The sequence below is a fragment of the Pseudophryne corroboree genome, chromosome 10 (genome assembly GCF_028390025.1).
Source record: "Pseudophryne corroboree isolate aPseCor3 chromosome 10, aPseCor3.hap2, whole genome shotgun sequence".
Classification (NCBI taxonomy): Eukaryota; Metazoa; Chordata; class Amphibia; order Anura; family Myobatrachidae; genus Pseudophryne; species Pseudophryne corroboree.
Window position 1 is genome coordinate 43,468,301 of NC_086453.1, and position 23,868 is coordinate 43,492,168.

At 45.7% G+C, this 23,868-nt stretch overlaps 1 protein-coding gene across 1 annotated transcript in view; it reads right to left on the reverse strand.

Moving 5' to 3' along the window:
* Window positions 1-23,868, reverse strand: part of LOC134965924 (sialic acid-binding Ig-like lectin 8) — a 155,259-nt gene that overhangs the window by 113,552 nt on the left and 17,839 nt on the right. The window contains exon 2 of the mRNA XM_063942328.1: window positions 16,561-16,670. Coding sequence (XP_063798398.1) covers window positions 16,561-16,621 — 61 coding nt within the window. The 5' untranslated portion in view covers window positions 16,622-16,670. The remainder of the gene's footprint in view (window positions 1-16,560; window positions 16,671-23,868) is intronic.

Genomic DNA, 23,868 nt, shown 5'->3' on the forward strand with positions numbered 1-23,868 from the left:
TGAGTGGGAGCGAGTAATGAGTGTGGATGAGAGACTCAGGTCTTGTGAAGAGCGAAGAGGTCGGGTTTGGAGATATTTTGTGATAAGCGAAGTGATGTACGTTGGTGTAGTTTGGTTAATGGCCTTGTGTGTGAGTAAAAGTATTTTATATTGAATGCGGTAGAGTACAGGTAACCAATGGAGGGACTGACAGAGTGGATCTGCAGACGATGAACGTCTAGCGAGGAAGATAAGCCTCGCCGCTGCATTCAGAATGGATTGTAGTGGTGAGAGTCTCGTTTTGGGAAGACCAGTTAGGAGACTATTGCAATAATCAATGCGGGAGATAATGAGAGCGTGGATTAGAGTTTTAGCAGTGTCTTGTGTAAGGTATGGTCGTATTTTGGATATGTTTTTTAGATGCATGTAACATGATCTTGAGACAGATTGAATGTGGGGAACAAAGGACAGATCAGAGTCAAGGATGACACCTAGGCAGCGAGCTTGTGGGGTAGGGTAGATAGTCGAGTTTTCAATAGTGATAGAGATATCAGGTTGGTACCTACTATTGGCCGGTGGAAATATAATTAACTCTGTCTTTGAAATATTAAGTTTGAGGTGGCGAGATGTCATCCAGGATGAGATGGCAGAAAGGCATTCAGTGACACGGTCCAGTACAGATAGGGACAAGTCAGGTGAGGATAGGTAGATTTGAGTATCATCTGCGTACAGATGATACTGAAAACCAAAAACCAAAAGAGCTGATTAGTTTACCAAGAGATAAGGTATAGATAGAGAAAAGCAGAGGACCCAAGACTGAGCCTTGCGGTACTCCAACTGAAAGAGGTAGCGAAGAGGAGGTAGATTCAGAGAAGCGAACACTGAGGGAGCGATTAGAAAGGTATGATAGGAACCAAGAAAGGGCTGTGTCTTTAAGACCTACGGATTGTAGTGTCTGTATTAGAAGAGAGTGGTCTACAGTGTCAAATGCAGCAGATAGATCTAGAAGAATAAGTAGCGAGTAGTGGCCTTTAGACTTCGTAGTGACCAAATCATTAACCACTTTAGTCAGTGCCGTCTCTGTGGAATGTTGGGAACGGAAGCCTGACTGAAGTGGGTCTAACAAAGTGTATGAGTTACGAAAGTGTGTAAGTCGAGTGTAGGCAAGTCTCTCAAGTAGCTTAGAGAGACAAGGAAGCTGAGAGATAGGGCGGTAGTTTGAGAGAGCATTAGGGTCAGAATTTTGTTTTTTTTCACTGCATGCTTGAAGAGTGAAGGAAAAATACCAGTAGAGAGAGAGAGATTACAGATGTTAGTTAAGGTAGGGATGAGCACCAGAGACAGAGCTTTACTTATTTGTGAGGGTAAAGGATCAAGAGGAGAGGTAGTAGAGAAGCAGGATGAGAAGAGTGATGATACTTCATCTTCATTTGTGGGATCAAATGAAGAAAGAGTGCCAGAGGGTTCAGGTAATGAACGGAGCAGGTCACTGGCTGCCGAAGAGCACACCATTTCATCTCGGATCTTATCACTCTTCTCCTTGAAGTAGGAAGCAAGATCCTGTGCCTTGATAGTGGCTGGTGGGGTAGGTGCGGGAGGATTCAGAAGTGATTTAAATGTATTAAAGAGTCGTTTGGGGTTAGAGGCTTGAGCAGAGATAAGAGTTTGGAAATATGTTTGTTTGGCAGTGTCCAGGGCATTTTTATAAGAATGGTAGACTGTCTTATATGTGTGGAAGTCACTTGAAATACGAGATTTATGCCACTGACGTTCAAGTTTTCGTGTGAGTTTTTGTAGTTGTGTAGCCTACCCCCTTTTAAACTTATCCTGCAGGGCACAGCACTTAAGGGGAGCCTACCCCTATATATAATATGTCCCCCAATGCAGAGTTTGCCAACGGAAGGGCAATCAGGGTCTCACCACCTGCTGCGGCTATTCTGCCACCTCCGAACTGGGTCCAGGATCTTCGGCGCCACCCGGGATGCTGAACACCGCGCTGGGGATGCACCCTCTGCACCAGAAGACTGTGGTCTGGAGTCCCGTTCCCTGCCGGCGCAGTCCTCCGCTCCCCGGTCTGGGTCCTCCGGTCAATCCTGGAAGCTCCGGCTGCACTGTCTTCTTCCTCCCAGTCCGGGGTCCTCGGTGCAGGTCCTCAGGGCGGGGTTGTCCGATGCGGTGCCTGTGGTCCCGTCCTCGGCCGTTCTCAGCTCCGCGCAAGATGGGGATGTCGTCACCGATCCTCTTCACCAGGCGGCTCCTTCCTCTGGGCAGCTCCCGACACTGCAGACTCCGGTCCCGATCCTCCCGACAGCGGTGAAGTCTGCTCTTCTTCCCTGGAGTCCTTGACGGGCTTATTAGCGCTACCCAGCACCACCGAACTCGTTCTCCAGCCACAGCTTCTCCGCTTGGCTCTCCCTCACTCCGGCACAAAGTCCCTCCAGGTGTCCTGATGGGGGTCCCACTCCGAGGTTCACAGGTCAGCAGTCTCTCTTCTCTCCGCAGGGCTCCCCCTTCCCATGCTGTGGTGCCTCTTTTTAAGGGTCAGCCTACTCCAGAAAACCCCCGTTCTCACTCATTACTGGCTCCTTGGCCCCGTCAACAGCCCGCATCAGGATAATTTTGCCGTGCAACCTAGGGGGCCAATGGGTGAGGGCCCATTTTCCCGGGTTTTTGTGTTGCTGAGCAGAAGGGGATTATTATAGGAGGCAGTGGCACCAATTTTACTTGTCTAAGGTTGCAGGGTCATCCATAGCACAGGCCACACTACTCTATGGGCTCCAATGATTTTAACCATTTATGAGGGACTATTTTACCCAATGGAACACCTATTGTATTTAAAAAAATAAAAAAACCTACACCTACATATACTGTATGGGGTATTACAGAAGGAAGCATCATCTGAATACTACCACCCATACTGATTGGTAGTAGTGACTGACTGGAATGATAGAATCACCAACAGAGTTACAGTGTATGCACAGTCTGCACAAGGAGTATAGAGGTGTGCAATTCCTTATATATCACATCACTAGAGAGTACCTGTCAATTAAGGGCATAATGCAGACCTGATCGCTCCTCTGTGAATTTGCAGCAGTTTGCGATCGGATAGTCACCGCCCAGACAAAGTGAAAACTCGCTCCGTGCAAATCTGTATAAGCCTTGCGAAAAGCTTGGTGGTCAGCTGCAAATCCATTCGCAACTCACTCACCATTGAATGTTTTTTCCAGTCTGTGCGTAGCCCAGGACTTACTCCTACAGTGCGATACAAACAGGCTGATGGGGCCGGAGCTGATGTCACACACCCTCCCTGAAAACACTTGGGAATGCTTGCATTTTTCCTGACACTCCCAGAAAATGGACAGTTACCACCCACAAACGCCTGCTTCCTGTCAATCAACCTGCGTTCACCTAGCGATCAAAATAGTCACAGGATTTTATCGCTGTTTGCAGGGCTACGATCAACTCAGAATGACCCCCGTGGACAGTGTACTGGATGATGTCCGTCTCCAGTACTTTGTTGTCTGGTGGGTCAAGGGCGGGTGCTCTCTCTGTCTGCTGTATCTGACAGGGGTGCTCTCTCTGCTGTATCTGAAAGGGGTGCTCTCACTGTCTGCTGTATCTGACAGGGGTGTTCTCTCTGTCAGCTGTATCTGAAAGGGGTGCTCTATCTGTCTGCTGTATCTGACAGGGGTGCTCTCTCTGTCTGCTGTATCTGACAGGGGTGCTCTATCTGCTGTATCTGAAAGGGGTGCTCTCTCTCTCTGCTTTATCTGAAAGGGGTGCTCTCTCTCTCTCTGCTTTATCTGAAAGGGGTGCTCTCTCTGTCTGCTGTATCTGACAGGGGTGCTCTCTCTGCTGTATCTGAAAGGGGTACTCTCTCTGTCTGCTGTATCTGACAGGGGTGCTCTCTCTGTCAGCTGTATCTGAAAGGGGTGCTCTCTGCTGTATCTGAAAGGGGTGCTCTCTCTGCTGGATCTGAAAGGGGTGCTCTCTCTCTCTGCTGTATCTGAAAGGGGTGCTCTCTCTATCTGTCTGCTGTATCTGACAGGGGTGCTCTCTCTGCTGTATCTGAAGGGGGTGCTCTCTCTGTCTGCTGTATCTGACAGGGGTGCTCTCTCTGCTGTATCTGAAAAAGGGGTGCTCTCTCTGCTGTATCTGAAAGGGGTGCTCTCTCTGCTGTATCTGAAAGGGGTGCTCTCTCTGTCTGCTGTATCTGAAAGGGGTGCTCTCTCTGTCTGCTGTATCTGAAAGGGGTGCTCTCTCTGCTGGATCTGAAAGGGGTGCTCTCTCTCTCTGCTGTATCTGAAAGGGGTGCTCTCTCTATCTGTCTGCTGTATCTGACAGGGGTGCTTTCTCTGATGTATCTGAAAGGGGTGCTCTCTCTGTCTGCTGTATCTGACAGGGGTGCTCTCTCTGCTGTATCTGAAAAAGGGGTGCTCTCTCTGCTGTATCTGAAAGGGGTGCTCTCTCTGCTGTATCTGAAAGGGGTGCTCTCTCTGCTGTATCTGAAAGGGGTGCTCTCTCTGTCTGCTGTATCTGACAGGGGTGCTCTCTCTGTCAGCTGTATCTGAAAGGGGTGCTCTATCTGTCTGCTGTATCTGACAGGGGTGCTCTCTCTGTCTGCTGTATCTGACAGGGGTGCTCTATCTGCTGTATCTGAAAGGGGTGCTCTCTCTCTCTGCTTTATCTGAAAGGAGTGCTCTCTCTCTCTGCTTTATCTGAAAGGGGTGCTCTCTCTGTCTGCTGTATCTGACAGGGGTGCTCTCTCTGCTGTATCTGAAAGGGGTGCTCTCTCTGTCTGCTGTATCTGACAGGGGTGCTCTCTCTGTCAGCTGTATCTGAAAGGGGTGCTCTCTCTCTGCTGTATCTGAAAGGGGTGCTCTCTCTGCTGGATCTGAAAGGGGTGCTCTCTCTCTCTGCTGTATCTGAAAGGGGTGCTCTCTCTATCTGTCTGCTGTATCTGACAGGGGTGCTCTCTCTGCTGTATCTGAAAGGGGTGCTCTCTCTGTCTGCTGTATCTGACAGGGGTGCTCTATCTGCTGTATCTGAAAAAGGGGTGCTCTCTCTGCTGTATCTGAAAGGGGTGCTCTCTCTGCTGTATCTGAAAGGGGTGCTCTCTCTGTCTGCTGTATCTGAAAGGGGTGCTCTCTCTCTCTGCTTTATCTGAAAGGGGTGCTCTCTCTCTCTGCTTTATCTGAAAGGGGTGCTCTCTCTGTCTGCTGTATCTGAAAGGGGTGCTCTCTCTGTCTGCTGTATCTGACAGGGGTGCTCTCTCTGCTGTATCTGAAAGGGGTGCTCTCTCTGTCTGCTGTATCTGAAAGGGGTGCTCTCTCTCTCTGCTTTATCTGAAAGGGGTGCTCTCTCTGTCTGCTGTATCTGACAGGGGTGCTCTCTCTGCTGTATCTGAAAGGGGTGCTCTCTCTGTCTGCTGTATCTGACAGGGGTGCTCTCTCTGTCAGCTGTATCTGAAAGGGTGCTCTCTCTGCTGTATCTGAAAGGGGTGCTCTCTCTGCTGTATCTGAAAGGGATGCTCTCTCTGCTGGATCTGAAAGGGGTGCTCTCTCTCTCTGCTGTATCTGAAAGGGGTGCTCTCTCTGTCTGCTGTATCTGACAGGGGTGCTCTATCTGTCTGCTGTATCTGACAGGGGTGCTCTCTCTGCTGTATCTGAAAGGGGTGCTCTCTCTGTCTGCTGTATCTGACAGGGGTGCTCTCTCTGCTGTATCTGAAAAAGAGGTGCTCTCTCTGTCTGCTGTATCTGACAGGGGTGCTCTCTCTGCTGTATCTGAAAGGGGTGCTCTCTCTGCTGTATCTGAAAGGGGTGCTCTCTCTGCTGTATCTGACAGGGGTGCTCTCTCTGTCTGCTGTATCTGAAAGGAGTGCTCTCTCTCTCTCTCTGCTTTATCTGAAAGGGGTGCTCTCTCTGTCTGCTGTATCTGACAGGGGTGCTCTCTCTGCTGTATCTGAAAGGGGTGCTCTCTCTGTCTGCTGTATCTGACAGGGGTGCTCTCTCTGTCAGCTGTATCTGAAAGGGTGCTCTCTCTGCTGTATCTGAAAGGGGTGCTCTCTCTGCTGTATCTGAAAGGGATGCTCTCTCTGCTGGATCTGAAAGGGGTGCTCTCTCTCTCTGCTGTATCTGAAAGGGGTGCTCTCTCTGTCTGCTGTATCTGACAGGGGTGCTCTATCTGTCTGCTGTATCTGACAGGGGTGCTCTCTCTGCTGTATCTGAAAGGGGTGCTCTCTCTGTCTGCTGTATCTGACAGGGGTGCTCTCTCTGCTGTATCTGAAAAAGGGGTGCTCTCTCTGTCTGCTGTATCTGACAGGGGTGCTCTCTCTGCTGTATCTGAAAGGGGTGCTCTCTCTGCTGTATCTGAAAGGGGTGCTCTCTCTGCTGTATCTGACAGGGGTGCTCTCTCTGTCTGCTGTATCTGAAAGGAGTGCTCTCTCTCTCTCTGCTTTATCTGAAAGGGGTGCTCTCTCTCTCTCTGCTTTATCTGAAAGGGGTGCTCTCTCTGTCTGCTGTATCTGAAAGGGGTGCTCTCTCTCTCTGCTTTATCTGAAAGGGGTGCTCTCTCTGTCTGCTGTATATGACAGGGGTGCTCTCTCTGCTGTATCTGAAAGGGGTGCTCTCTCTGTCTGCTGTATCTGACAGGGGTGCTCTCTCTGTCAGCTGTATCTGAAAGGGGTGCTCTATCTGTCTGCTGTATCTGACAGGGGTGCTCTCTCTGTCTGCTGTATCTGACAGGGGTGCTCTATCTGCTGTATCTGAAAGGGGTGCTCTCTCTGTCTGCAGTATCTGAGCTCTCTCTGTCTGCAGTATCTGAAAGGGGTGCTCTCTCTGCCTGCTGTAACTGAAAAAGGAGTGCTCTGTCCAGTGTCGGACTGGGGCATGTGTCGGACTGGGGCATGTGGGGCCCACCGAGGGAATGCATTGTTAGGGGCGCATGTTAGGGATGTGGCCTTCCACCTCACTGGTTTGACTAACCATTAGAGATTGCAACGTCTGGGCTCCTTCATAAATATATACAGTAAATTCAGCTGCTGCATGCATGATAATGTACCAGATTAATAACAGATTAATAACAGCAATGCATTGTAGAAAATACACCATCAAGTACATAGTCTGGAACCTGATCCATAGAGCAGGAGGTGAGCCCCCAGGCAGTGGGGCCCACCAGTGGATTCCCCTGTACCCATGTGGGCCAGTCCAAGCCTGGCTCTGTCTGCTGTATGTGAAAAGGGTTATCTGTTATTTTTTAGTTTGTTTGTGCTGTACCCCAGTGCCGTGTTCATTCTCGTTGAGCCGCTGCAACCTCTGGCGTGTGCCGCTCACTGAGGACACCCGATACACCTGAGGCTGTCCGTGTACGGCGGTCTTTGGATTGCGCTCGGTGTAGCGCCGACCGCCAGGTACACTCTCTCTGCTGTCTCCCACTGTGTGCTTATACGCTGCCCACCAGTTGGACTCTTTTGGATCCTCGGGGATTACATGCTTGCACTTGTGCTATAGTGCTTTATCGGAGAACAATTCCACAAAGGGGGTAAATATAATGCCGTATGATCGGGTAAAAACACAAGGGAGAACAAACTCTGCACTGGGTGTTACATATTTCTGCTTCAACAATTAGAATTTCATTTATGGCACTAGCGGCAATCAGAAGAGCTCTTTGAATATTCTCTTTATATAATAAGAGGTCATCACAATTTGTATCTAACGGCTGGATTCAATTTTATTAGCAACAATATATATTGCAACATATTGAATGTTAGGTGACAGAATTGATTTATATGGTTACATTTTTAATACTGTTACATTATTAAGTGTGATATTTTGTACTAGTAAAATACTTTTTTTTATTATAAACAAGTCTCCTGGTTTATCTGAGTGAAAACAGACATCCATTTAACAATCATTGTGTTCCCAGTCACTGAAGCGCACTGACATTATTTTTCTCTATTTGTTTAGTGCTGCTCAGGCCCTTGCAAAACCTGGTCTATGCTGATAGTGAACCTAGAACACAAGTGATATTGATTTATAAATCATTGCGCCGGGAGGTTTAGGTGTTTAATACACCTATATTTTTTGTTTCAAAGGAATTATCTGTAGACCTCCGAGACAGGATTGTCTTGATGCACAAATCTGGGGAAGGGTACAGAAAAATATCTGCTGCTTTGAATGTCCCAATGAGCACAGTGGCCTCCATCATCCATAAATGGAATAAGTTCAGAAACACCAGGACTCTTTCTAGAGATGGCCGGGCCGTCTATACTGAGTAATCTGGGGAGAAGGGCCCTAGTCAGGGAGGTGACCAAGAACCCGTTGGTCTCTCTGTCAGAGCTACAGCATGCCTCTGTGGAGAGAAGAGAACCTCCCAGAAGGACAAAAATCTTTGCAGCAATCCACCAATCAGGCCTGTATGGTAGAGTGGCCAGACAGAAGCCACTCATTAGGAAAAAGCACATGGCAGCCCGCCTGGAGTTTGCGAAACTGCACCTTAAGGACTCTCAGACCATGAGAAACAAAATTCTCTGGTCTGATGAGACAAAGATTGAACTCTTTGGCGTGAATGCCAGGCATCATGTTTGAAGGATACCAGGCTCTGCTCATCACCAGGCCAATACCATTACTACAGTGAAGCATGTTGGTGGCAGCATCATGCTGTGAGGATGTTTTTTCAGTGGCAGAAACTGATAGACTAGTCAGGATAAATGGAAAGATGAATACAGCAATGTATAGAGACATCCTGCAAGAAAACCTGCTCCAGAGCTCTCTTTTCCTCAGACTAGGGTGATGGCTCATCTTTCAGTAGGATAATGACTGTACACACACAGCCAAGATATCAAAGGAGCGGCTTCAGGACAACGCCGTGAATGTCCTTGAGTGGCCCAGCCAGCCCAGACTCGAATCCGATTGAACATCTCTGGAGAGATCTGAAAATGGCTGTGCACCAACGCTTTCCATCCAACCTGATGGAGCTTGAGAGGTGCTGCTAAGAGGAATGGGTGAAACTGTCCAAAGATAGGTGTGCCAAGCTTGTGGCTTCATATTCAAAAAGAGTTGAGGCTGTAATTACTGCCAAAGGTGCATCAACAAAGTATTGAGCAAAGGCTGTGAATACTTATGTACATGTGATTTCTTAGTTTTAGTGGAAATAACTTTGGATGGGAGATCTTTTCTAGTTAAGATCTCCCTCTCAACTTCCAAGCCATCAAACGTAACCACAGTAAGTCTGGATAGACGAACGGTCCTTGTTGAAGAAGGTCCTTGAGTAGCAGCAGAGGCCAGCGTTCCTCTGGAGACATGGTTAGGAGGTCCGCGTACCAGGCCCGTTGAGGCCAAGCCGGGGCAATTAGTATTGCCTGAACTCTTTCCCTTTTGAGCCTTTTTAGAACTCTTGGGATGAGAAAGATTGAAGGGTATACAAACTGGTAGTTCCACGGTGCCATCAGAGCGTCCACTGCTGCAGCCTGCAGATCCCTCATTCTGGAACAGTAACGATGGAGCTTCTTGTTCAGATGAGAAGCCATCAAGTCTATCTGTGGACAGCCCCACCAGTGAACCAGTTGTTGGAACACCTGAGGGTGAAGGCCCCATTCCGCCAGATGGAGGTCGTGCCTGCTGAGAAAGTCTGCTTCCCAGTTGTCCACTCCTGGAATGAATATGACTTAGATGGCACTTGCGTTTTCATTCCTCCCTGTTGGTCTGACTGAACCTGGATGGCCTGATACTGAAGGAGAGAGGAGGATCGCAGAAGAGCAATGTAAATTGCCCTGAGTTCCTGGACATTTATGGGAATCCCAGATTCCTGACTCGACCACTTCCCCTGGAACTGGTCCCCCTGGGTCACAGCACCCCAACTCCTGAGACTGGCATCTGTTGTCAGAAGAGTCCTGGACTGGGTGCCGAAAGACCGACCCTCCACAAGGTGAGAGAGTTGTAGCAACCATAACAGGGAGATCCATGCTCTTGGTGAGAGGGTTATACTCTGGTGCATGTGTAGGTGAGAACCTTACCACTTAACTAGCAGATCCAGCTGGAACGGACCCGCATGAAACCTGTCATACTGTATTGCCCCGTAGGAGGCTACCATCTTGCCCAGCAATCGAATGCAAAGATCAATCTTTATTCTGTGGAATCTGAGCACCGAGCGGATCATAGCCTGGATAGTCAAGGCCTTGTCCATCGGAAAGGAATATCTTCTGAGATACCATGTCCAGGATCATTCCCATGAACTGAATTCTCTGAGACGGTTCCAGGTGAGACTTCTGGAAATTTAGGATCTATCCCTGGTCCGTAAGCAGGTGAGTTTTCAAGTTGATGCAGTGTTGCAGCTGTTCCCTGGACACCGCCTTTATCAGGAGATCAACCAACTATTGGACTTTGTTGACTCCCATCTTGCGCAATTGTAGCATCTTCTCCGCCATGACTTTTGTGAATACCCTCGGAGCAGTGGAGAGGCCAAAAGGTAAGGCCTGGAACTGGAAGTGTTGATCCAATACAGCGAACCGAAGGTACGCATGATGGTGTGGCCATATCGGGATATGAAGGTATGCATCCTTGATATCCAAAGATATCAGAAACTCCCCTTCCTCCAGACCAGAGATCACTGCCATTAGGGATTCCATCTTGAATTTGAACACACAAAGATACGGGTTCAGGGATTTGAGATTTAAGATCGGCCGTGCCGAGCCATCCGGCTTCGGAACCACAAAGAGACTTGAGTAAAATCCCTTTGTTTGCAGCGGAGGAGGTAATGGAATAATAACTCCTGTGGAAAACAGTTTTTGAATTGCATTTTGCAAGGTAACTCTTGCTACAGGTGAAGCTGGTAAGGCCAACTTGAAGAATCTGAGACAAGGTAGTTCCTTAAATTCCAGCCGGTATCCTTGGGATTCAATTTCCCTCACCCAAGGATCCCGGCAGGACTTTGCTCACACATTGGTGAAGTGCTGAAGGTGAGCACCTACCTGGAAGTCACCTTGCTGCTGTTTCCAACCGTCACACGGAGGGCTTTGTGGATGAGGATCTGGAGGCCTGGCCCAGAGTTCCAGCAGCTGCTGGTTTATGGGACTTACCTTGAGTTCCTTTAGCAGAATTGGACGCACCTCTGGCTCTGCCTCTCAATTTTGTCACACAAAAGGACTGCAGAGAGGGCACAGGGCAGGGACATCTAGCAGAAGGTGCAGCAGATGGCAGGTATGTATACTTACCTGCCATCACCTGAGATATCCACTTGTTTAGCTCTTCTCCAAGCAAGGCATCTCCTGTAAGAAGAACGTTCTCAACACCCCTTTTGGAAACAGTATCTGCTGACCATTGTCCCAGCCACAGGGCTCTGCGAGCCGAGACCGCCATAGCCATGGTATGGCCATTAATGAGACATAATTCCTTAACTGCCTCACTCATAAAGTTTGCAGCATCTTGAATATGCTGCAGCAGTGTAATTATCTCATCCTGAGGTAGGGATCAAACCCATTTATTATATTATTGGACCATTTAACAATGGCCCTATATATCCAGCCACAAGCAATAGTGGGGCGTTGGGCTACACCCTCTGCAGTATATAGTGATTTCAGTGTAGTCTCAATTTTGCAGTCAGCTGGGTCTTTGAGGGAGATAGCCCCAGGTACAGGCAGTATGATTTTATGTGACAACCTGGACACTGAAGTATCCACGGACGGTGGATTTTCCCAAACCTTCTATCCTCAGCAGGAAAGGGAAAGGAGTTTAGTAACTGCTTAGGAATAATAAATTTCTTGTCAGGATTCACCCACGCCTCTTTTGTAAAGGAGTTTAATTCTTTTGAGATAGGGAAGGTGACAGAGGATTTTGGTTTCACATTAAAAAATTCTGTAAGTTGAGGATTTCTCTAATTGCATAAATCAGGGCCTCAACCCCCAGGGACAGTGTATTGTCATCTTCCACCTCCAGTTTTCCCTCATCTATTCAGTATCAGAGTCAGACTGGAGCACCTGTGGGAGTGTTATGAGAGACCACCAGAGGGGGCTGAGTAGCCTGTCTGTGGTCAGCAGTCTTAACCAAGAAATCCTCTACAGACTGTTTCAGGGTCTGCCTTTCCTGCTTTGCAGCAGCTAACTCTGAATGAATATTAGTAATCATTGTTTTGAATGATTCTAACCACTCAGGTTCCTGCAAGCCACTACCTTGTGAAGATAGAGAACACTGGGTAAATAGGTGGTCGTCATTCAGAGTTGATCGCTCGTTATTTTTTTTCGCAACGGAGCGATTAGTCACTAATGCGCATGCGCAATGTCCGCAGTGCGACTGCGCCAAGTAAATTTGCTATTAAGTTAGGTATTTTACTCACTGCATTACGAGGTTTTTTCTTCGTTCTGGTGATCGTAATGTGATTGACAGGAAGTGGGTGTTTCTGGGCGGAAACTGGCCGTTTTATGAGTGTGTGCGAAAAAACGCTGCCGTTTCTGGGAAAAACGCGGGAGTGTCTGAAGAAACGGGGGAGTGTCTGGGCGAACGCTGGGTGTGTTAGTGACGTCAAACCAGGAACGAAACTGACTGAACTGATCGCAGTGTAGGAGTAAGTCTCGAGCTACTCAGAAACTGCTAAGAAGTGTCTATTCGCAAATCTGCTAATCTTTCGTTCGCAAATCTACTATGCTAAGATTCACTCCCAGTAGGCGGCGGCTTAGCATGTGCATGAGGGCCATAGTAGGGACCCTTGTGAAGAGGGTGTAAACTTGTTGCAAGAGGGACACATATTTTTTCCCAGACATGCTTACAGCAGAAAACACAGAGATATAACACAGTGCAGTGACACATGTTAGTGAATAGCACAGTAGGCCTAGACAGCCCTGAATGGAGTGACACAGAGAGGATTGGGAACAGCACACAATACATCAGTCCAGAGCAGCGCTCTGCTGGGTATATTTATAAGTTTGCTAATAGAACAGCGGTGTAACCGCTATATATGCGCTCCCCCCGTTCTATGGGAGGCAGTAAATTGACCACCTGTCAGGATCCCGGCAGTCAGGATACCGACACCGAAATCCTGACACCTCTTGAAATACCGGCGGAAGGAATCCTGACCGCCGGCTACTTACCCCTCTTGGGTGGTGGACCACGCCACCACCCGGAGGGGAATAGAACCCTGTGACGGCCCAAGGTTTCCACAGGACACAAAGCGCGGCGAGCGCAGTGAGTGCGTGAGGCGACGTGCTGCGCTCGCCGTTGGGATCCCGGCTGTCAGAATCCCAGCATCAGTCTCCTGAGCATCGGGATCCCGACCACCAGGATCTCGTACTGATCCCCTTTCTATAAGACCCCCTGGTACCAGTATAATTGGTGGTTCAGTGGCCTCTCTGGAGGAGTAATCTCAGTGTGCAGCCTGTAGTCCGCAGCAGCAGCAGCAGGAAATGGTGCCTTTCAGCTTCTGGTCCCGCTCTCTTGGAGCCCCGCCCCTTCAATGGCGCGCGGTCCCTATAAGATTATACTGGCATTTTATGTCAAATATGGTGTAAAAAAGAGATTAGAATACCCCTTTTACTGTGTGCCAGTGTGGATCCCTGGTGGGCACCACAGCTCGAGGCCCCTGACTGACGCGCACTAATGCCGCCATTGTCACTGGGGACCCGCTAACCGGGACCCCGGTGTAGTACTCACGGCACCGCATCTATTTGTCATCTGTTAGGGGTGACGGCATGCTGCTGGCGTGGGCTCACACCCTGGGGCATGAGAAACAGCGCCTCAGGAGCTCAGTGTCTGTCAGTGGGGATACGAACCATTAACTCTCTATTAAGTTGGTTCGGTCCCCCCCCCCTAAGTCCCATGACGCAGAGAGACTGTTTGCCAACCAGCGCTGCCTGAAAATAACAAACTAACATAAATTCTGAAGAAAACTCTCTGGAGCTCCAGAGAATACAACCAGCTCCTTGGGCACATTTTTCTAAACTGAGTCTGCAGGAGGGGCTTAGAGGGGAGGAGCCAGCACACAGTAACTGATTTCTTAAAGTGCTATGCTCCAGTGGACCTGATCTGTATCGATGGTACTTTGGGTGAAATTCAGACCTGATCACGAGGCTGCATTTTCTCATAGCCTGTGATCAGGTCTAAACTGCACCGCAGTGCGCAGGCGCATCGCACGGGTACAAAGCGGATCGCTGCTCACCGATGGGTTTGTGCAAAGAATCCATTTGCACAGGCGAATGCAAGGAGATTGACAGGAAGAGGGCGTTTGTGGGTAGCAACTGACCGTTTTCAGGTAGTGGTTGGAAAAACGCAGGTGTGTCTAAGCGTTTGCAGGGAGGGTTCCTGTCGTCAATTTCGGTCCCAGACAGGCTGAAGTGATCGCAGCAGCTGAGTAAGTCCTGGGCTGCCATAGACTGCACAAGATCTGTTTGTACAGCTCTGCTACACATACGTTCGCACACTTGCACAGCTAAAATATACTCCCCATGTAGGCGGTGACTATCTGATCACAGCAGTGCAAAAATTGCTTGCTACCGATCAGGTATGAATTAGGCCCTAAGTACATTCCCATTATCCACTAGGACGTTAGAGAAATAAAAAATAATATCAACTTAACATAGCTATTATTTAAATATTGTGATAATTTAAAAACAGTACAATTTTGGGAATTTTTTTTTTTTTTTAAATAAAAAATCTTTACTACAGTATGTTGGGGGGAGGGGGGGATGGATCATTGACAAGGAAGAGTGTGGAGCCAGTCAGAGAGGAGGATGTGAGTGGGACTGGGAGGTCCTTCTGATATAGGCAGCTGCTGAAGACCATCTTCCAGCAGCCACCCAGTGAGCATTTCTTAAATGGTCACATCAGATCATTCCGAGTTGATCGCTCGCTAGCTAGTTTTAGCAGCCGTGCAAACGAATAGTCGCCACCCACGGTGGGAGTGTATTTTAGCATAGCAGAAGTGCGAACGCCTGTGAAGCAAAGCGCCTGCAAACACATTTTGTGCAGAATTAGACCAGCCCTGTAGTTACTTATTCTGTGCGATGATTACTGTGACGAGTGACGGGGTAATGACATCAGATATCCGCCCTGCAAACGCCCGGCCACGCCTGCGTTTTTCCAAACACTCCCAGAAAACGGTCAGTTGACACCCAGAGACTCCCACTTCCTGTCAATCTCCGTGCGTTCAGCAGTGCAACTGAAAGCATCGCTAGAACCTGTGCAAAACCACGTGGTTCGTTGTACCCATACGAAGCGCGTGCGCATTGCGGTGCATACGCATGCACAGATTAGCCCCATTCTGCCATAATCGCTGCGCTGCGAAAATCCCTAGCAAGCGATCAACTCGGAATGATGGCTCATGTCAGGAAAAGCCCAGCCTGACCACAGCAGGAAAGTGGTTAACTGCATCCTCTGGAGCTTAAAGATCGGATATCCAACACTGTTAAATACCCCACGGCTAATTGAATCTGCCTCTATATGTTGCATAAGCACAGGGCTGTTTGGTTCTTCTCCTCTCCATTACCCTAGAACAGTGATTTTCAACCTTTTTTTACTCGCGGCACACCGAACAATATTTTAAAATTGCCAAGGCACACCATCAGTTCACCCACAGGAAAAACAAAACAAAAACACACATTGGCCCTCACAGCAAAAAAAATAAAAAAATCCATACATACATTGGGCTACACAGAAAATACAATGACATTGCTCCCCACATAAATCCTATTGCTTCCCACATTAATTATTCACATTGTTCCTCCCATAAATACTATTGCTCCCCACAAGAGAAATAACATAACAAATATTAGCCGCTACAGATCAGCTGTCCTCCTCCCTATCCATCAGTAGCGGGGGTTATTCATAGTGGAGTGCTGCAAATACTGAGCAGCGGGCGGTTGGGCAGGTGTGGATGTGGGTGGGCAAGGAAAGCTGTGGATGCAGGCGGGAACTGGAAGTTGTATATGCAGACGGGTGGGCTGACTGAGTGATGAGATGCGGTGGCCGTGACCTAGGATATCATGCCGCCGCATCACAGAGGCATAGGTCATGGCTGGAGCATGACTGATCCTCTAAGAAGAGCCCGGTCCAACAGTTCATTCTGAAGGTGCAGGAAGCTGCTCTGGCTCCGCGGCACACCTTGCAACTGGTCGCGGCACACTAGTGTGCCACGGCACACTGGTTGAAAAAGACTGCCCTAGAAGCAAAATGCTGGAATTTGTGAAAATGTCACATAGCCCTGGATTTAGTACAGCAGAGGGTCGGACGGCATTCTGCTCTCTTTATTTATCAATAATTCATGTCTATTCTATTTTGTACATTAAATATGTCACATTTTCCTACTAACAGGTGAATCAAAATGTGTTTTTTTATTTCTATTTCATTTATTGTTAAATACATGGCTCCATAGGTGCTTCAACCATTGAAATATAGAAATGATGGAAGGCTGGGTATATAGAGGCAGCAGAACATGTAAATGTAGGGCTTAAAGGCAGAACTTGTAGGTATGGAGTCCCCACCAACATAGACAACATATAACAAAGCTGCACTTGGTGACATAAATAGGCAATGTGACAGTGCTGAATATTCCTGGTATTTACCATTCATTTTTGCAAGATTTACATTAGACCATACTCACCCCATATCAGGGACATCAAGAAGACCAGGGACAAGCAATGCTCCAGGTGAGATAATCCCATTCCAGCATCCGAATTTACGTGATCTACATTCACTGGTGGTCCCTATAAGCTGCAATATAATATTGTGGTAGTTAGGTTCCAAGTCTTTTTCACTGTGAATATGAATTAAACATTAATGATTTTACACATTGTTGATGCAGAGTTGTACACATCTTAGCCTCGTCTCCACTTGGGGCTGAGTGGGGGTAACTTGACGGCAGTTTGATGTTTGCAAATATGTTAAGTGTTCCAGGCAGGCCCAGATGAACAATGGGACAGATGGTTCTACAACTCCAGGCCTCCAGTAAAAAGAGTCCATCACCATGATAGCTTGATAATTATCAGCTGCATAGCTGGACACACAGACAGCTATAAATCACAAGTATTACAATTGAATTTCTATGTACCTCCCAACATTTGGCAGTTTATCCATTTTTATATATTTAGGGAGAGATTGGGTGAATGCAGAAATTCATCTGATATTACTCTGATCTCTTGCGACAAGGATACGGCTGGTGAAAATGCACACTGATATTGAAGGCGGTAGCTAGATTCACAATTAAATGGGTAGAGGCTGTGTGGCCGTACAGATGAAGAAAACTCTGAATTCAGCTAAATAACCACATTTATTCTGAGCATACAACATGCAGCTGATTTATGTATGATTCCAAACTGGCCCCATTGTGTTTTGGCATCCCGCATGTAGGTGGCAACTTCCTGTTTGCACACTTACATAAGAGATGTGTGCATGACTAGGGTCCTCATTCCGAGTTGGTCGCTCGCTAGCTGCTTTTAGCAGCAGTGCGAACGCTAGGCCGCCGCCCTCTGGGAGTGTATCTTAGCTTAGCAGAAGTGCGAACGAAAGGATCGCAGAATTGCTACAAAAAAAGATTGTGCATTTTCTGAGCAGCTCGAAACTTACTCCTTCCTTGCGATCACTTCAGTCTGTTTAGTTCCTGCTTTGACGTCACAAACACGTCCTGCGTTCGGCCAGCCACTCCCCCGTTTCCCCTGGCACGCCTGCGTTTTTTAGCACACTCCTGGAAAATGGTCAGTTACCACCCAGAAACACCCACTTCCTGTCAATCACTCACCGATCAACAGAGCGACGAAAAAGAGTCACTAGACCTTGTGTAAAACTGCACAGTTTTGTGTGAAAGTACGTCGCACGTGCGCCCTGCGGCCCGTACGCATGCACAGTTTTGCTATTTTTTTACCTGATTGCTGCGCTGCGAAAATCGGCAGCGAGCGATCAACTCGGAATGAGGGCCTATATTTGCTTGTTTTTATTTTGGTTCTAATTTGTCTTCTGGTTTTAGTTTTGTCATATTGCCAATTTAGGTTTATCTGCACTAAACCTTCACTTAATAGAGGTGATTTGATTTTGTCTTTACCCCTGTAAAATACTGATTTTTTTTATTTCAGATGCCCTGACTTAAACCCACTATGCCCTTGTGCACTGGCTTTAGATAACTAGTATAATGATCACTGGTTGCAGCAGCTGCAGTGATAGTAGAGCACTGTGCAGCACACAGCAGCGTGCTGAGAACAGTGTGAAATGGTGCCGAGTCCCAGCCACAGCGCCCTTATAAATAATCCAAAACCCATGGGAATCTGACACCAGGAGGATGGCATTCTGTATTGATTTGGAATCCAAACCTGGCAGGAAAATCCGAGACAGGGATCGAATAGACACGGAAACCAGAAGTTTGGGGGCATTCGGATTAGAGGTAATCCAAACTGCTCATCTCTAGTTCAAATAGGGTTTGAATTGCATCCATTGCAGTTAAGAAATGTTTATATTTGTATCATTTACTACTATGATTATACATTATGAGTAACTGTCCATTAAACATAAAATAATAGAATTTTGTTTCAAAAATCAGGCTTTAGTAGTCTAATAGTGTAAATGTATGTTATTTATGTATTGGTAATAACAAATGAAGGTAAAGAAAAAAATTAACCTAATCTGATGGACCCTTCTGTCCTATACAAATGCTACTCCATTTTGTACTGCCATGGCAACAAGTTTTCAGGGGCTCTCCGACTTGGCTATCCTGTGGCTCCAGTTCCAGAAGTCACTGGGAGAGTTGCTGCTTCCTTAACCTATGGTGCTCTTGGTGTGTTGTCTGGCATCTGTTTCTGGCATGTGGCGGTACCCTGCGGAGCTGGTCATTCTCCCAGGTCAGCTTGGCTTCCCGCCCACATGTCCCCACTGGAGCTCCCTCAGGGATAGTGCCAACCACATGCAAAGCTTAACATCTCCCAGCTAATGGCACCCACTAGCTGGAGAAGATGATAGAGCAGCAGTCGGCTCGGCAGGAAAATGAATCAACCCAGACAGTATGAACTAGCTTGGCTGAGGGTGGCATGGGATCGGCTGAGCGGGACCTATCCCACTTTCCTGATGGCTCAATCTGCCCCACCCGATCAATCTGTATGTAAAAAGCAGACAAGGGGTGCTCCCATGGTGCCCAAAGTTTTATTAAATGAATTCCAAGGCAAAAACAATATAGGATGGTTACTGTACAACATGGTTTATATAAAACTCTGCTTCCAGGGTCGTATTGGGAATCACGCATGATGCAACTTGCTGCCCTCGGAGGTCGTGGCATGTCGGACCACGCCAATCACCACTACAGTGCCTAAGTCCAAGAGATATCCTGGTGCAGTTGATAAACCTTGAGACGCAAGCACTGAATTGGAGATTGGAATAGTCTGACATGGCATGACTTACGAGGATAGTGGACGGCATGGTGTGTATTATCGATAGGACCGTGGAAGAGGAGATAGTGATGGCCCGGTGGAGTAAATGTTTTAAAACCATGTGGTAAATAGAGATGTGCACAGACCCCTGTATTTTGGATTTGGAGCTGTATTAACTTCATGTATTGGTTTTTCCAAAATCGCCCTTATATGTTTTGGTTTTGGATCTGTATTTTTTTCAAAAATAATAAAAACAGCTAAAATCACATAAGTTGGGCCTGTTTTTGTTCCTACAGTATTATTAACCTCAATAACATTAATTTCCAGCCATTTCTACTCCAATTTTGACCACCACACAGCTCACAATATCGTTCATAAAATAGGCCAAATGTTGACTGGCTAAACTAAGCAACAGAGCAGCGGCACAAACACACGGCAGTTATTTCTGTTTAAAGATATTTTTCAAATTAGTAATGTATTAGCAATAACTAATGGAACCAACTCGCAAGCACTTTCAATAGAAAATAATACAGAAATTTACAAAGAATGGTGTATGAAATATCATTGCTCAAAAGAAGTAGTAGTTAACAAACAGCAAAGAACAAAAAACCTAAACCATGTGTAAAATAGCAACAGAAGATGTGGATGCCCCCTACACATGTGGACATGCTCCCAGCATATGCCTATTCTCAGTGCCCAGTCTGTACCTCCCTCCTCAGGCCCTGGGCCACTGATAACTGCCACTTTGTGCCCATGTAAAGCCCCAATCAATCGGCCTTTTTGTTCAGCAGCTCCAAAATTTCTCCAACCATAAAAACAGTGTTCCGCACCTGCTTTATACAGTGTGTGGTACAGTTCGGAATACATTGGGACACACAGGTATATATTGAGCTGGTTACAGTGCGGGACACACAGTGTGGGTTGGATACAGTACAGGTTACAGAGCAGGCTGGATACAGTGCAGGTTACAGTGAGAGACACACACTGGGTGTTGGAAACAGTGTAGGTTGGATGCAGATACACTATGGGTTCGGAAACATTGCAGTACAGGTTACATGGGTTCGGTTTGGGTGACCGGAGCTCAGGAGATCATATTCTCAAGATCCATAAAAATCTATCCCCCCCCCCCCCCCCCAGGATGTCCTATCATAGGTTCTCTTACCTAAAGAGTTTCAGAGTATGTTGATATGTTTATCAAAAAATATGTATTAAAACTATTACAAGAACCAGAATGGTCTGAGGCCTATAAATGGTGCTCAATAGATTTCCAATCACTATATACATCTACCCCCCATGATACGGGTATTAAAGTGATTAAGAACATACTAAGGGAGGATCTAGTTATAAGCAACAATTTGGTTGAGTTTCTGGGCAAATGTTTTGAATTTGTACTAAAGTATAACTATTTTAGTTTCCTTGATGAATGGTACCTGCAAATATGCGGGACAGCGATGGGCAGTATGTGTGCGCCAAGACTCACCAATCTATATATGGGCCAATGGGAGAAAGAAACACTTGTGCGCCCTCTTAGGGAACATATAGTGATTTTTAAAAGATATATGGACAATATATTGATAGTCTGGAGTAGAGATACAGAAAGATTTGAAAAATGTATGGAACAACTCAATACTAATGAATTTAATCTGCAATTTATCCACAAGATAAATGACATGAAAATGGAGATGTTACACTTAGTGGTAAGTACAGAAAACTTCAAGGATAGACAACAAGTGGAGACCTACACTCATTTTAAAAGTGTAGATAGGACCAGTTATCTAGAATTCATAAGTTGCCATTTACCCCTGTGGAAAGAGAATATACCATTCTCACAATTTGTGAGACTGCGTCGTAACTGTACTAGCCTAGAAATGTTTGACAACCAATCTCAAATTTATGTAGATAGATTTAATTATCGTGGGTATCCAGAAGGACTTATTGAAAGATCCAGAAAAAGAGCAAGGGAAAAAAATAGGGAAGATCTTTTGATCTGTAAAGATAAAACAAAAGCTAAAGAAAGAATAACCTACCCCTTTGTCACTCAATATAACAATAAAAACAAAGAAATAGAAAAAGTGATAAAGAAAAAGTGGCACATACTCAAACTTGATCCGGTCTTAGCTGAACATCTTACAAAGCACCCTGATATAATATATAAAAAGGCCAAGAATATACAATCAATAATCTGTAAAAGCTATTATAAATATATAAAATAAAACGCTTGAAAGTGGGTGTATGTGCATATGCAAAACCTGAAAATAAAAGAGGGTTAACTAATGTTTGCAGCTCTTTTAAGAGTTAATTAGTGTCCATTTTTGAGGAGCAGGTTCCAATATGTGCCATTACTTGCTGTAGCAGAAACATAATTAGGTACTTCATGCTAACTGACTTCCCCTATCTCTGTGTACCTGTATGTAGTTCTGGACTAGCATCATCATCATGACTGGCAGCAGCAGCTGCTGCACTAGTATTTGGCTGCTCTTCTCTAAACTTATAGTTATTAAGCTGTCAAGTCGCAGGTCACTGCGTTGATCACAGGGCTTATAAATGCACGTGAACAAAGCGCACTTCAGTAAAGCACACCAACCAACCAGTACAAAAACAATAGATATATATTTTTATTTTTATATTTTTTAAACTTGCAGCTCAGTTTAAACTGCGCAGATCACAGGGCTTATTGATGCATGTGAACAAAATGCACTTGAGTACAGCACACAAACCAGTACATTAACAATATATACAGTTTATTACATATATATATATATATATATATATATATTATTTTTTTCTATTTTTTTGTATTTAATTTTTTTTTAAACTTGCAGCTCGGTTTGAACTGCATGGATCACAGGGCTTGTAGATGTGCATGTACCAAAATGCACTTGAGTACAGCCCACAAACCAGTACAAAAACAAAAGATACAGTTTATTACATATATATATATATCTTTCTTTATTTTTTTAAACTTGCAGCTCGGTTTGAACTGCATGGATCACAGGGCTTGTAGATGTGTGTGTACCAAAATGCACTTGAGTAAAGCACACCAACCAGTACAAAAACAATAGATATATAATATATATTATATTTTTCTATTTTTAAACTTGTAGCTCAGTTCAAACTGTGTAGATCACAGGGCTTATTGATGCATGTGAACAAAATACACTTGAGTACAGCACACAAACCAGTACAAAAACAATAGATACAGTATATTACATATATATGTATATATATATATATATATAGAGAGAGAGAGAGAGAGCGGACAGCGCCAATACGCGATTGCCGATCAACACTAGTAGTTAGACCAAGGAACATAACATTAATAAATAAATATATGGGTGTTCAAAAAAATCTCCCTGTGAGGACACTCCCTAAGAGGTAATAGGGCGTCTGCTGCACCTTAAGAAAAAAGCATTGGTAAAGTGCTTTATAGATTATGTAAAAAGAGCAATGGATAAGGTGTTTGTAAGCGACCAATGGTGTCCCAATAGATTAGGGAGAACAGCTGTATTAAAATAGATTTACAATTTATTCATACACAAGACACACCAGTAAAAAATGGAATATCAAAACCACAGATCAATAGTTACTAAAATATCTCTGGAGATGGACGAAAATACAAAGAAAAAATCATCTAAAAATTCATTAAAAATAGTACTAATAAGAGGACCATAAAATGCATAATACTACAAATATCGGTAAAAACAAGATATAAAGCATACAATCGCTTAACTTGAGAGGATGGGTTAAAACTGGTAGCACCCAACGCGTTTCGTCCTATCTGGACTTCATCAAGGGGTAGTATGTGAGTGGGACAGCTCAGATATATATACACCTGTACTAATGAGGAAGTGATTGTTACCTCACTTCCTGTCAATTAGAGGTTCAAAAATATAAGTGATTAATTATAATACAAAATATAATATTAGTGGTTCCTCCTCAAAGCTAATCTAATGCTGGGGATGACCGCTATATTTAAAGCACATTTTGGGTGTTAAAACTCGTATTAGAGCACCAAAAGTTCATTTCCTACGGACTTCCTGTCCGGATCGCGGGTAACGTCATATCCACCCCGCTTCCGGCGTCGGACAGTCTCTGAGGCGCACGCACCAGCTCTGGATGGCGGACCTCGAACGTCCATCAGCCGCTGCGCATGCGTCCGCCTTGTGTAGCAGGATCATTGGAACGCTGTGTGTTACTTCTTCCGTAGTGTACATGCGGCGGCCATATTCTTGAAGTAAATCATGTCAGCAGACATCTTTCTAAGGAATATAAAGTCCCGGCGGCCATCTTTGATAGGATAGTTCCTTTTTGAAACACCTAAAAGGTGCTCATATTCCGGGGGCATAATGAGCATTATAAAAATATAAAAAAGGGGGAAATAGTTTAGAATTTAAAAAGGCCCACAACTTATTATATTAGGTCCATAACCTCTAAATATATAAAATATTAAAATACCAGCAGAGTGCTGTTAGTTAATATAAAAGTATATATATATTTATATATATATATATATATATATATATATTTGTCTGTAAGACCAAATATACAAATACCAGAATATT